Source organism: Chroicocephalus ridibundus, chromosome 13 (genome assembly GCF_963924245.1).
Source record: "Chroicocephalus ridibundus chromosome 13, bChrRid1.1, whole genome shotgun sequence".
Taxonomy (NCBI): domain Eukaryota; kingdom Metazoa; phylum Chordata; class Aves; order Charadriiformes; family Laridae; genus Chroicocephalus; species Chroicocephalus ridibundus.
Window position 1 is genome coordinate 2,191,160 of NC_086296.1, and position 14,558 is coordinate 2,205,717.

Below are 14,558 nucleotides of genomic sequence, written 5' to 3' on the forward strand. Positions count from 1 at the left end.
TACTGTTAGGAAAATGCTTGTACCCTGGTGCTAAATCATATTCCAGAACCATGCTTCGGCTCCAAGCTCATGCTTCAGACTTAGAAGAGCCTGTGGCGAGACGGGACTGAGCTCCTGCGGCGGCTGCTTCCCTCTCACTCTTGCAAGCGTTGCACGTGAGATGCGCTGAGGATCTCAACAGTTTATTGGCATGGATTCTACGGGGGAAAATGGTATGAGCCAGAGAGTTGTACCAGAGCCTCCTACAGATGCTAGCACAGCATGAGTATTTACCTAGATCCCCCGCCCAAAAAGTTAGAGTATATTTTAATACTTACCTGGTAAGAAATGCATTGAGTTGTCTTGGGCTTCCTTTACGGGGCTTGTTTTTATTTAGCAAAATCCTGGGAAATGTAGAGGTTCCATTCATATTCATAAAAGCTGTTTGTTTGTACTGTGATTTTATCTGCGTTGCATGTTTTGTATTAATTATAAACCAATTACTATTGCTCTGCCTGAAACAGTTCTTGCATATTGATATTAGAAAGGTTAATAAAAAATTCAGACCCCCTCTTAATATTGGCTGTTTCAATGATGGCATTTACGTTCTAATCCTGTTTCAGATTGCATGTGGAAATCTAATATTCAGGGTCTAGACAGTTATCTAGATGGGATCTCAGATGATGAGGATCAAAAAACTAAGAAGCACGTTCACACGTGCATTGCCCGGACACTGCAGCAGTCACTCCCGCGGCAACTCCTAGTAGGACAGATAGAAATTCTCCTTGTGCATTAAAAGGGCTGTAATAAGCGCAGATGAAAAATACTAACCTGCATAGAAACTACACTGGTCAATAAATTGAGTAGAACAAATCGGACTCGTGCTTGGAATCGTAGAGAGAGCTTAAGCTTGGTTAGGCAGACATTGACTCTGCTGCAGCCCAGCTGGCAGCTGCCTCCATAAAACCAGAGTGTCCCATTAGGAAGGTCTTTTGTGTTCTTCTCTTGTTCATACAATTTGTCTAAAATGAAGTTGAGGGTACTGGCTGAGGTGGGAACCCTGTTACCTTTTGGATGGGTGCTGTGCAGCGCAGCCTCAGGTCGCTGGCGTCCTGTCCTTGGGCGTGCTGTGGGAGCAGCCTCTGTTACAGCGGCAGTTCTCTGCACGGCTTTGAAGTCTCAAATGTCAAATATATTTTGCAAGTTAATTAATTAGAGTAATTAACTTTTGCTTCCAGAACATCAACAGTGCTTTCAATGGCATTGTGGATAAAAAGCACTAATTATTCCCTGTCCTCCTTCCCGGGCCGTTTCCGCGTGGCTGTATGGGATCTCTGAACTGGCTGAAGTGAGGGTAGTTGTCCAGTGGGCTAAAAGATGACCGTGTGAGCCTGCAGTACCATCTGATTTCCCAGAACTAAAGCTCCACAGGCGCGTGGGATTACTCGCCAACAACCCCTCTAATATCGTATCCGTGACTTGATAAGATTGGCTGGTTGGTGAAGCTGCCTTTTACCTTTTATAGTCCTCTTTCCTTCCCAAAAGGCTGCGGCTGGTAGTGCTGTATCCCCGTTCTTGCTGCGGGGGCCGTCGGTAGATGCGCTGTGCAACGTTGGGTGGGCTCTGGCTGGGGGGCTGGGTGCCGGAGCTGTTAACCTGTGGCACGTGAGTGAATCTGGAGATGGGGACAGCAGAGCGTGTGCTCCATCATGCCAGCGTGAGGAGAAAAGAGTTCCCGTTGAGGGAGATGCGTCTGGTGCCAAATTCCAGCTGAGAGCCGGACTTTCTCTTTGCACGGTGCCTTGTTCCTGGAAAGTACGATGCAGAGATTGAAAAAATGAAAAAGATTGTTCCAGCGCTTTGTTGTAACATTGAGGATGCAAAGAGCCACAGGTTAGAAGACGCCTGCAGTTCCTTTGTCCTGTCTCCAGCAAAACATCGTTCTCTCCTTGATTTAATCTTTTTTTAAAGGAATCAATAGTTTTTTCTTACCTGGGGTCACTGGAAAATTAATGTCATTTTTACTGTAGAGTGAGTACTTGTCTATCTTCACATAGTGCAATTAAAAATGTAAAGTTCGCAGAGGCGTGGGAAGAGTCTGTCTGTGTCGGGGCTGGGAAGCGGCTCCTTGTCTCATTTCTTCAGCTGCAGCTGCTGGCTCCCTGCCTTTCCTTTTCCTCTCCTCTTCCAAAGGGTGATTCTCACCATTTCCTCTTTGCAGATCTTTTCCCTTGATACGGTGTCTTCATTCCAATGCTAAACTAACTTGTGACTGCCTCTTGGGGAGGAAATAGGTGATGTGAATGCTTTTTATTTATTTTGTTAAAGGCCTCTGGGGTACACAGTGCGTGCAGAGCGTTCTGTATAAGCTGGAAACTGGAGGAGAAAGGAAGGAAGGGGTTTTTGCAGGAGAAAAATTGGCCAAAATCTTCCTTGCGGTTATGATTAATAGGTTTTTCTTTTGGGCTCTGAATGGTGTGTTTGTATTCAAATTAAGTGGTTTCCAGGGGGGACTTCCAGGAATAGATGTGAGGAAGGGATGCAGCCGCTTTCCAGAAAGGACGTTGAAATGCCCGGTGCTGCATTGTGTCCTGGTTGCAAATCTCATCCCCGTCCTCTTCTCTCCTCTTGTCTGGAGCTTGTGGTGTCTCCTCTGTGTGCGGAGCTCGGAGGATGAGGACTTTTTGCGGTGTTTGGGCTGTGCTCAGTGCTTCACAAAGGTGATGGGGCTGGATGGGCAGGTGCTAGAAACCAGTGTCCCCACTGCAGCCACTGGTGCATCCCAGCATGGCAGGGCCCTTCTCTTGTGGTGTGAGGCTGGTGGCGTTCCTGGGCAGGCCGTGGTGAGCAGAACAGGCCTCTTACTCCTCTGCAAACAAAGTGCTCGGAGACTCATGGCCAGGCTTTTCATTTCTTTTTTCTTTTTTTTCTTTTCCCCCCTTTTGTGACGTTGCACCCATGGTGTGTTTTCTCCTGCTGGAAACTGATGTTCCCTTGGATTTCTGTACAGGAACTGCAAGTAGGGCAGAGGCTTCCCCTGTGTTTTGTTCAGTTTGCCTTTTCTTCGTTTTCCTCACAGGGACTATTTTCCTTCACGGGACAGATGAAAGCTAGTTGTTGCTGTACCTTTAGTTGAAGAGTATGTTGCCTGTTGTCCTACAGCCCTTCTGTGTGTGGGATGGGACGTGAGAGAGGATTACACCACGTGGCACCTTCTGAACCTTGGAGACCAGAAGCTGTAGTGTTCCTGTCTTCTGTAGGCTGTGGGAGGCTTCCCTGCGCTGCCTGTAGCATCCGTCTCCCTCCTGCTCTTCCTTGAAACCCTGCGTAGAAGTGAATTTTGGGTTTCTGGGACTTTCTGCAATGGTGAAGATGCTGCATCTTCCCTGATGTGCCATCTGTCCTGGTAGTATGGGTTCCGAGAGAGGAGGTGGCCGGCTTCTACCTTCCTGTAAAGCATGAGGTGCTGGAGACGCCTACACGTGCCATGGAGTTCCCTTGTTGGCTGCTGCGTATTTGTGCCCTCATCCTTGGTAATTGAATCAGGCAGGCACATTTGTCCTGGACCAGCCGTGTTGCCTGGAAAGGTCCCCATCAGAGACACGCTGTGTCAAACTGCCTCTGTCATCGGGTGGTAAAGAAAGTAATTAAATGATAATTCCAGGGAAAAAAAAGGACTTAGAAGTGCACGCCATGATCTAGGTGACAGCTCGCTCGCTGCTGGGAGGACTCGTACTTGATGGCCTCTGCACGTTGTTAGTTCTTAGTATTTCCTTTGATTTAAAGCTTCATGCTAGTAATCTAATTAACATTGAATTGGGTTTCCAGTACAGTAGCTTGTTTGGTTCAATAAGAACACATTTGGACTAAAGGTTAATGAAAAGAATTCTGCTTTCATTGAATTCATTAAAAGTGGTTCTACAATCAAGGCTTACTAATGGAAAAGAGATTAAATATTCATGTCTATAAATTTCTCATGTCATTTCTGATTTTCCTTAATCTCTGCGTCCCCGGATTGGATTCCAAAAGTGTTTGAAAGCTCTAATGAAATACCAGTTTGGATATTAATTGGAGATTTATCCTGTTTAAGTAAAAAGCTTCCACAGGTGTGTATTTAATGTATCTTGAGTGCAGGTTTCTATTACAGATGGATAGAAATAGTGATGAGGTCTTATCCTTTAAAGCAATACTAGAAGCCAATCTCAAGGAGCAGTATTAGGTTCTTAAAGCACTTCTGAAGAAATGCAAATGATATTTTACCTTCTGTTCTGACAGCTTTATTTGTGGTATTGAAATAGCTTTGAATGAACCAAAACTGCAGCAAAGTTTGCATCAGAAGGGTGTTAGCTGGACATAAGATAAAACCTGAATAACGGGCATCAAAGGTGCTTAAAGATTCGAGACTTTTGTAACATGGTGTCTGCGTGTCTGTGCTACAGATATCCCTGAGTACTTGAGTAAATGTTGGATTGTGGATTCTCTGGTCTCTTACCCGGTAACTCTTTCATTGCATCTTGAGTTTTCAGTGCATTTTGGTCTCTTCCAGTACTAGTGTTTGTGTTGGACTCATTGGCAAGAACTGCAGAGAAAGGAAATAATTTATTTGTATGCAGTGTGAGCCAAGAGAACAGAAATGGAGGTCTTGAGAAATAAGTATTTGGTTATAAGTAGATAAGAGTAAGTAATTGGCCAAGCCCAAGGGGAAAGCTTTGGCTTAATAGTAGTTACTATCCCTGGTCTCCAGAGCGGTTCAGAGACCTTGCAAAGGATGAGAAAGTCATGTCACCGAGGGGATAAGTGACTGGGTGGCAGTCACACACCAGGCTGTGGTGTTGGATTTTTCTGATTATAGCCAGTGGCCAAAGAAGGCAGAATGTAATCACATAGCCCAGCGTCCACCAGCACGAGGTTACGGGCAGGTTTGTTCTTTGTGACTTTTACCAATAAAGTAATTGGCGTTTCTTCTTCTTCCCTTGGCTTTTCAGGCATACTTCCGACAGGGTGTGGCCCTTCAGTATCTTGGACGCCATGCAGATGCACTGGCAGCGTTTGCGTCAGGACTGGCTCAAGATCCCAAGAGTCTTCAGCTTCTGGTTGGCATGGTCGAGGCCGCCATGAAATCTCCCATGCGAGGTAAGCACCAGGAGGTTTGCTCAAGGGTGGTGATCTGCTGCTGAGGGGGTAGTGTCAGTCCGTGGGTCGCTCTGCCACCATCTGAGAAGGGGAGAACCTGGGGATTTGACTTCTCCGCTGAGTCAGCGGGTGCTGAGAAAGGAGCCTGAAGTAGGAGGAGGAGGGAAAAGAAATTCTGGTTCAGTGGGACAGCGAGATGGTGATAGCCAGCTGGAGAGGCACTGGAGATGAGTCGGACTAGTGTTGTGTGGCAGTTCCAATGACATCCTTGCTCGTTTGTCTCTTGTCTGTTATCAGTGCAGAGGGGTGTGCACTGCTGTGGCCCCGGCTTTAGTATTACTTGGAGCAACTTCCCACGATGCTCTGGTGCTTGGCCATTTGGGAATAGGGAGTCTTAAATGCCCCTGGGCCAGTGTTTGCCCAGAAGAGCACATCAGCAGTTTTTCCGTGGTACTAATGTCTCTCAAAACACAGCATTCCAGAAGGCAAAAAGGCTGCTCTGCTAATTCACTTATATTCAGGAAGAGTGTTGAAATCACACGGACCTTGAAGCTGCATTAGCTGTATGGCGTTTTGCCTCTCTCTCCTAATATCCCCATTTCCAGGATTTTCCTCTCTAGAGGAAGGAGGTAGTCTCCTCTTTGCTCTCTTTCTCTGGGCTCTGTTTCTCTTGCAAGCTTTGTGTTGCAATGTCCTAATGGTATTTCCCGGGAGGGAAGATGGCAGTTCTCATCCTCAGCAGATGCTGCTGGGGGCCCCAAGGCTTGGGGGCCAAGAAGCGCTGAAATGAAAAAATATCCCCGTTGATGTTTCCTTTTTTACAGTGCCTTTCTCCATCCTCTAAAATGAATTCATCTGGAAGTTTCTGTCCTATATAGCAGTTACCTTGTGAAGCTAATTTAATTTGACACCCAAAGGTACTGTGGCTGCTGCTGAGCAGGAATGATGATGCGATATTTCTATGGGAGCATCCCCAAATTTGGCTGGATGATCTCGCTGCTGTATTGTGCTGCAGCTGTGTGTTTACACTGCTGCTCCCTGCTGTGCTTCTCAGTGATGCTGCTTCCCAGTTGTTATCCTCCCACTGGCTGGTTTGGCAGATTTTAGATTAGCCTTGCTTATAAAGTACTAGTTTTACTTTGAGAGCATGTATCTGCTGTACTACTGTGCGAAGTATCCAGGATGTTGGTCCCACTGTGCCAGGCACTCTGCAACCACTTCACCAGTTGCCATGTGGTGTTCTGGTCCCCTTTCCAAAAGCTTGATGTCTAGGAGAGACAGAAGATCTCTCCGGCTACTGTCTTTGGTGTAAAACCAGGTGTGACTTGATCCCACCAGGATAAGAGTTTGTTTGAAGCTATGGATAGGCTGGTGTGAGGGGTAGCTTCCAGGATACTTGCATTCAGAGAAAGGAGAGGAGCAACCGGAAAGGCAAAAGGGCTGCGAGTGTCGGCGGTGTGCTGAAGGGTATTGAAAGCAGACACTGAGGGGTTCGGGGGGTCCGCAGAGATGAAGGTGAAACTCCCCCAGTAACTGAATCACTGTTGCGTCTTTCACCCGGTTGTGGCTATTTTGTCCTTTATCATTTGCTGTTGTCCAACGGCAGTAATGAGCTCCATGTCTGCCTTTCTGTTACCATGCTGGTTCTGCCTTTCCTACTGGACTTCAGGGTTACCAGGAGCACTTCCCTTGGGTTTTCCTTTTTCTTCCTTTCTCCTTGTCTGTACCCCTCTCTCTCTCTCCCCGTGTTTGCCTGGATTACCTGGCTAGGAATGTAAGTAAGCTCCTTAAGGCAGGAACTGAGTATGTACCTGCTCTTGCAGTGATAAGCTTAAGTGGTGGCATGTCACGGTGACTATTTCTGTTCTCTTACGTCTGCATTTAATCCTAGATCTAATTGGATGTCAGTAACTGGCATCGCATTCACACTGTTCGTATCTTCAGGGAAGTGTTAAAATTCTCTTTTGTCGTTGTTTATACACTTGGTGATTGTAGAGAGACAGAAATGATGAAAACAGGGAGCAGGTGGTTTTCTGAGGTTGCCGTGGAAGTGTTGATTCAGGTGGGAGCATCTAATCAAGAAACACCCCTTGGCCAGCAAGTTCTGGAGTCCGGTTATATTGATGTCCTTAATGAAGCATGCAGCCAAGGTCTTTTATCATCTGAATGATGGATTCAATTAGACCAATTATAAGTAGTGTGGCAGGTCCAGTGCTGTCGTTTTGCAGGAGTATCTTCTGCAGAAGAAGGAGTAGCTTCTTTCTGCAGTTTCTGTCACCTCTCTTGGCGCACGTTCTGTGCTGTGGTATCTGGACAGGCACAGATTTTGGAGATGTTCAGCTGAAATTTGTGCTGAAGGAGCAGAAACTGCAGTGCTCTTATCCACTGCTGATGGCCCATTTCCAGTTTCCTACAAAACTCTACAGGTGTTTTCGATATTCCTTCTGCTGTTAAGCCAGTCTTTGGAGCTCAGTATGAGCTCTGAATGCTTGTGCTGTCTTCCTGAAGGGCTTTCTGCAAGGAAAATGTCAGTTTGCTACTTGATCTGTCTTGATGTGCTAAATATTAGATGATGCATTTGAGCCCTGAGTTCCCATAATAACTCTTGGGTTGATTTAAGCAGTCTGGCCCTTAATTCGTGCATCACTTGGTTACCAAAAAATGAAGATGAGTTGTGAAAGTGATTTCTGTATGCAAATAACGTGGTTTGTTGAGTAACTCTGCCTTCGTTTATGTATTTCAGAGTCCCTGGAGCCCACCTATCAACAACTGCAGAAGATGAAGCTGGACAAGAGCCCCTTTGTTGTGGTGTCGGTGATTGGCCAGGAACTTCTGACTGCGGGCCACCATGGGGCCTCTGTGGTGGTGCTGGAGGCTGCCCTGAAGATCGGCACCTGCAGCCTAAAGCTGCGGGGATCGGTGTTCTCCGCACTGAGCAGTGCATACTGGTCCCTCGGGAATACGGAGAAAAGCACTGGATACATGCAGCAGGACTTGGACGTAGCCAAGACTTTAGGTAAGAGTTCTCATTTCACTCGCTCGAGTACTGGATTGGTACTGATGGGACAAATGAATGGCTGCGTCAGCATCTCTCTATAATGCTCAGCTTTCTATGGGATTTCACAAGCTGCTAAATCAAATCTGAAATTTCTGAAATGTGCAAACTACAGGCTTGTGCAGCCTTTTTACCCCTGTGTGTGAGGGTAAATGAGGTAAAAAATCATCAATGAATGTGCTAAGATTTTACCAGCTCCTCTAATTTTCTGGTGTCAGGTATGTGGGAACTGATCTTATCCTCTCTGTAGGCTTGGGCTCAAAACCTTAAATGAGTCTTAAACGAAGCAATCTGTTTTTTCAAGAATTAGGTAGAAAAAGGCACTCAGTCTCAGCTTCTGAGGCAGTTGCCAGGGAAGGAACAAATCAGGAGTTAGACAATGGATGAACAAGAGGGTTTAAAAAACAAACAAATTGGAAAATCCCTCTTGCGTACAGTCTATCCTGCACAACACAGAGCTTTCAAGCTTTCAGGCTGCTGTAGGACAGGAGACGGTACGTGACCCAGAAAGGTGGGACCTTGCAGAGGTGGAGAAGACAGTGACTGAGGGCCTTAGCCAGGAGAGTTCACTGGAAGTCCAGGGACTGCTGTCTTGAGATCCGTAGCAGATGTGCCTTGTGGCTGGGCTGAGCTGAGCTGTGCTGCCGAACTGCTTTCAGGAGAGAGCTGGCACGCCCTTTGCTTGGTTTAAGCCTGGGTCATTGACTCGTTTTCACAAACAAATTGCTAATGTCAAGCAAGGAATAAACATGGAAGAATGGGAAATTGCCAACTGTTAGGCCAAAGAAGAAATTAAAACAATTCTAAAAATAAAGTTGATGGTTATTCTAGAAGTTTCTGAAGGCCAGAAAAGAGGAGAGTTTGGGCTGTGTATTAAAGATAAGGATGAGTTTGTTCTGCCGCTGGTTCTCACACTGGAGCATCACTTGTCCAGTGAGTACCAGTCTTTCTGGTGGTCGCTTCCAGCAGCACCTTTGTTAGCTAACCTTTGTTTTGTTTGCATGTGACTCAGGTGACCAGACGGGAGAATGCCGAGCTCACGGGAATCTGGGCTCCGCATTCTTCTCCAAAGGAAATTACCGGGAGGCCCTTACTAACCACAGACATCAGCTGGTGCTCGCCATGAAACTCAAGGACAGAGAGGTAGGAAGCTTATTAAACAGACTGACTTGGGAGTCAGCACTGATGCGAACGTGTCGAGAATCCTCGTCTGTCTGCACTGTTATTCTGAGGATTTGGGAGCTGTGTGATTTCTCTTCCCAGCCGGTCACTTGCGTTTTGTGAAGGAAATTGTTTGCACCGATAGATACAGTACGTGAGAGCGGCAGGATGCTTGGTTTGTCCTTTTGCCTCTAGTCTCCATGTGGCTCTGAGGACATTCTGCCCCTCTCTCCCTTCCCGTCCGTTTTGCCCACAGCGCGTAGGCTCTAGGGTGTGAGGGCAGAAGCCACTGCTGAGCAGGTGTCAATACAACGTCTCTGCGGTTGAGCCCTGGCTGTCATCAGCTCTTGTTTTCCCTGTGATAGCGGTGCTGCGGCTTCACTGTTCGCGTGCATCCTGTGTTGTGCCTTTCCCAGACAAGTAATGGACTAGCTCCCTGTCCCGAATGTTCACATAAAACATGCTTTGTTTAAAAAGTAGTGAAAAAGTAAAAGAATCCCTGCAAACCTGAAAATATGATGTTGTGTAAAGTGTAGGGGTTGCTTGGACTGGATCTGATCTGCCCTGACCATTTACCGTGCAGCTCTCGAGGTGTTACGCTGGGCTCCCTGCCAGGCCAGGGAAGCGGGCTGCGCGGGCTGAAGAGTCCGTCCCAAGAGATTTCTACCAAAAGTTCACTGTAAGGACAGAATCGTAATTTTGGTGCAAGTTACGGATACAAAAGCTGTTCCCCCCCAGTGGATTCCCCTCTGCTGTAAGCGGGAAGGTGGAGGGCTTGTGGGTTGCGTGGCAGGTGGAGGCGGGTGTGAATTCATGTAAACGCAAGGAGTTTTGGGGAGATCTGAAAACTGGGGGAGATGGGTTTCCCACTGCTAAGTCATTGAAAAGGTCCATTTGAATTAGCTAAGTGCTTTACCGAAGTGTTATTTCATAATTTAAATATCAAGTAAGCCTTGGAGAGGTGTGTCTTTCGGTAGGTTGTGGAAGGACTGTGACCGGGGGAGGGACCTGCTAGACATTTTCGTGATGATTTTACCAGCCGGAAAACTTCCTGAATCCTCCTGATTTCCTTGTTTCTGTTCATGCAGAGCAGAAAAGCTGCTAGTCATCATTGTTTTTACAGTTTTCTTGCTTAGGGGTCCCTGTTCCTGCGAAGAGGCCAATCTGTGTAGCTGCTCCTCCTCCGTGGTGTTTCTCGGCGGCAGCGGATGCCCCCGGCGCGGGGAGGGGGTTGAAGGAAGTAGCTGGAAAGCGGCTGGGCTGGTGGGAGCGCGGCAGCCGCGGCTGCTGCATTTCACTGACCTCGGGCTGCTGGTCTGAACAGATCCCAACGGTCAATCTGGGAGGAATCCAGGGAATGAAGGCTACTCGGGATAGTTCTTGGTTTATGACACATCTGGGCACATAATTAACAGTTATTGACAACAAATGACTACTTGGTTTAGCAAGAAAGCTGAGCTGCTTGGATTTCCTGTAGGATGTAACCACAGGAAATTAATTTGGCGCTTTCTGATGACATCATCTTGACCACAGAGCTTCCTCTGAACAAAAAGCTGTTTTTCTTGGCCTCCTTTGCAGACATTTTTATAATGCAAATGTTATAAAGTTGCAGTAGTGCTGATGTGAATTCCACCAGAAGGGAATTTGGTGTGCGACTGTAATGAGGTAATTGTTTTACCTCCGACTGTACAGAGAATTGGCTTAGAAGGTAAAAAGTGCTCCTTTGTACAGGACACTGCTACCCGCGGAGGGAGCACGGGGTTTGAGGCTGCTGGAGCAAATGTTTGCGCCAGGAGCTGCTGCTGGATTGTGTCGCCCATAAAGCAGTCGCAGAAGGTCTGGCTGTAGCGTTCAGATCTGTCCATCCCCCCCCAGCAAGCCTGGAGACGGGAAACTCTATCAGCTGAGTGGGGAATCGTATAAGCTGCTCGCATGGACTGAAGATTTTAAGTCTTTCTCTCCCCGGCACAGGGAGTCTGTGCAGCTCCTGTTACAAGCACCGTATCAGACCGAGCACAGTCCGCAGTCACGATGCGGGGAAAAGTTCAGGCTGTTTTGTGATGCTTGTGCCCAGACGAAGAATGGAGCAGAAGTACCTGGGATCTGGCATCCCTCTAGCGTCTCCAAGAGAGACCTTGGGGTATTGAGCATACACGAGTTTGTGGTCTGTGTGGACGAGTAAGAAGGCTGGTTCTGGGCAAGATGCCGTAATGGCATCATGAAGTAGGCATCTCCAGTGCCATTTTGATGCTTTCCATCACAGCTAGGTGATGGGTTGGATTTTTTTGACCAGCTGCAGTGGCTGGTCAAGAAATTCAGATGATCTAATTCTGTAAGATTGTTTCTGAAAGAATTAGCAGACTTAACAGTACAGTTGATCCAGGAAACTAGAACTCATAAGGGACTCGGTCTTTCTTTCTGTGTGTTGTTTGGTTCCTGTGGAGCTTTGCAGATGGTCACTGTGGTCAGTAGGGTACGATCCTAAAAATGATGACAACAGAAGGGAGGTGCTGTAGAAGAGGGGAAGGTAGGCAGGGCCATCTAGGACAGTTATCTCTCTTCTGATGGAGGCGAGCGCGGGAGTTCAGGTAGAGATTGCTTAGGTGCAGTTAAAGGGGAAACAGCAGCACGGCTTGGTAGTCTGTCATTTCTCTGTGAAGATGAAGCAGAGCAGATTTTGGCGTGGGCTGTGTTGGCCTGCTGCAGACCCTGGGAATGTACTCGAGAATCCCGATGAAGTTGGGATCCCGGGATTCAAGCTGCTGCTCTTCTTACAGCGGTGTCTCCTGTACTGGCTGAAGTGAAGCTGAAGTGGATATACCCATCCATGCTTCGGCCGTGCTGCTGCTGGCAGCGTGGGTGTCACTGAACGGTGTCTTTACAGCCCCAAGGTAGACAGCGTGAAGTTTGACCGTACCTCCCTAAGCGAGTGGGAGGCTGCGTGGCTCGTGTGAGCACAGAGTGACCACAAGGACTGGTGGCGGAAGGACCATAGCTCTGTGCACGTCTGTGCGTTCGGGAGCTCATCTTTGGGCAGCTCCATTAGCACTAGCTCTGACTAAGACCCACCTAATTTGTGCACAGAGGTGGAAATGAAACACTCTTGCGCTGGTGGGGCTCCTCGGTGCAGGTTGGTCTTTGCCTTTCCTGTTCGGAGCCAGCTGCAGGCTGTTAGAGTGCAATTGCTCCTGTCCTGAAATAACGGCCTGCTGTCATGTACAGGGGTTAGTGCTTCTGAACAGGGACGAGAGATCCGCTCCCTAAGCTGACCTCGCCACGGCAGAGTGAAATGTTTTCTTGGTTTCTTTGCCGCTTGATGATGCGTGGGTAAAGAGTTACAGCCCTGTCCTATACCAGCAGTAGCCTCATGCTCTTGTGACATATTCTGTAATTTCTGTTACTAAAATGTCAGTGCACATCGTTGGTTAATGTGCTGAGGAAAATGCGTACCGAATGCTTGGGCTGCTGCTCTTTTTAACAGTTTTTACACGGTGCCCGTGAAAGGTCTGGGAGTTTTACAAAGAGAGGTTCCCTAAAGCAGCAGCCAAGGTGCTCGTGATGTGCCGGAGGAAGAGTGACGGACTGTGTTAAGAGGGAAGGCTGGGGTTATGGTGTTTCAGCTCGTTGTCTTTTGCCCGGCACAGGAGCTGGCTCTGTGAGCATCAGCAGCTTCCAGTCTGTGAGTTTTTCCTCCAAGAGGACTAGGGCCTGCCGTTACGCTAGTACAGGATTGCTGATAGAAGAGTTATTTTTCTGCCAGCCATCGGAGTTACAATAGGGAGCTCACTTCTACCAAGTCAAAACTGCTCAGGATTAAATATACAGGACAGGGCTCACCTGTGGCGATGTGGCTAAGTACTAATGAGCAAAGGTGTCTCCACTCAAAACAGGGAATAAATCAAACTGATGCTTTTGTAGAGAGAGATGGCGGGGCAGAAGGTCGGATTCAGTAATTATTTAAAGTCCTGATAGAAGATAAACTCTAATGAATTCCTGTGTCTTCATATAAAAGACTTCTTATGTGTGATCAGGCTGGAGCAGGGTTACAAAGCACGATTTCACTTAAAGGATCAAGTTAATCCTTCATATAATTCACTGAGTTGAACTTGATACTGAACATAAAATTTGCGTCCTGTGATCACCTCCCAGCAAAAATAGGTGGTGAGTTTAATCTCCTAGACTGCCTGTTGCCTGGTCACTGCAAGACATTCTTACATTTTAGGAGTGTACTACAGGTCATTCGTCTTTCAAGAAGCTAAGGACGCCAGGGAAGCCGTGCTCTTCAAATCATAAGCTGCAGAAGTTACAAGTTCCTTTTCCAAATTCGTTGGCCTGGTTCCCTAATGGTAGGCTTCAAGGTGTGGTGGCTGAATACTTGGTCTGACCCTGTCTTTGCTGCAAGAAGGTGGGCAGGTGGTATCGAGGGTAGCCAGGTGTTGGCTCTCCTGCAGAGTTTTGGCTCATAGGGGTATGTCTGCGCCACTGCGAAGGTGGAAGGTGGACCAGGAGTTCGCTGCTCATGGCAAGAGCAGTGTGTGTCTTGCCTCTGCTGGGGTTTATAAGGTACCTAGTGCATGTCAGTTGTGTTCCAGTACAAATCTATCCATTTTTAATAATGGAGATGCAGAATGTTATGTCTGTACTATATTTTTGAAGTAATTAGTTTTTTTTTGAACACCGGGTAATCTGACCTTCTGAAAGCCATCAAGTGACCCGCGTAGCGTGTGTTAATGTCACATCACAAGCTGTGATTTAGACAAGGGTAATGCAAGGGGTGAGCTATGCCAGAGGGAAGACTGGAGTCAAAAAGTAAATGTGAAAGCTTTTGATGCCTGGAACACTTACCTTCCATGTCCCTGTTCCTCTTCATCTCTAGCTGCTCCGCAGCTGTGCAGAACTGTCTTGTGTTATAGATTCTGTAAGGCCAGAGTGACCAGATAGAGCTAACAGTGGGTGATGTCTCAGGATGGGCTGGAATGGCCCTTTTTGATGATCATTCGGAAGCAGCTGTGTTCCTTCCAAAGCATTTCATTTGGAGAAGTACTATTTGAGGGAGGGTTTTGAGGCTGTGAGTGCTGACAGGCAGAAATGGAAAGGGAAGGGAAAGCTGTGGAGCCCCTCCTTGGGTTCAGTGTCCAACCCCTCGCACAGGCTGTGCTTGAATCCCGTCTCACGTAGGCCACCGATACCGCAGGGACTCCGTGGTGTAATAGCTCCCCTCTCTCCTGGG

At 47.5% G+C, this 14,558-nt stretch overlaps 1 protein-coding gene across 2 annotated transcripts in view; it reads left to right on the plus strand.

Moving 5' to 3' along the window:
* Positions 1-14,558, plus strand: part of TTC28 (tetratricopeptide repeat domain 28) — a 171,550-nt gene that overhangs the window by 94,561 nt on the left and 62,431 nt on the right. For both annotated transcript variants that reach the window (XM_063350762.1, XM_063350763.1), the window contains 3 exons: positions 4,965-5,112; positions 7,856-8,128; positions 9,180-9,310. In XM_063350762.1, the coding sequence (XP_063206832.1) occupies positions 4,965-5,112; positions 7,856-8,128; positions 9,180-9,310 (552 nt within the window). The remainder of the gene's footprint in view (positions 1-4,964; positions 5,113-7,855; positions 8,129-9,179; positions 9,311-14,558) is intronic.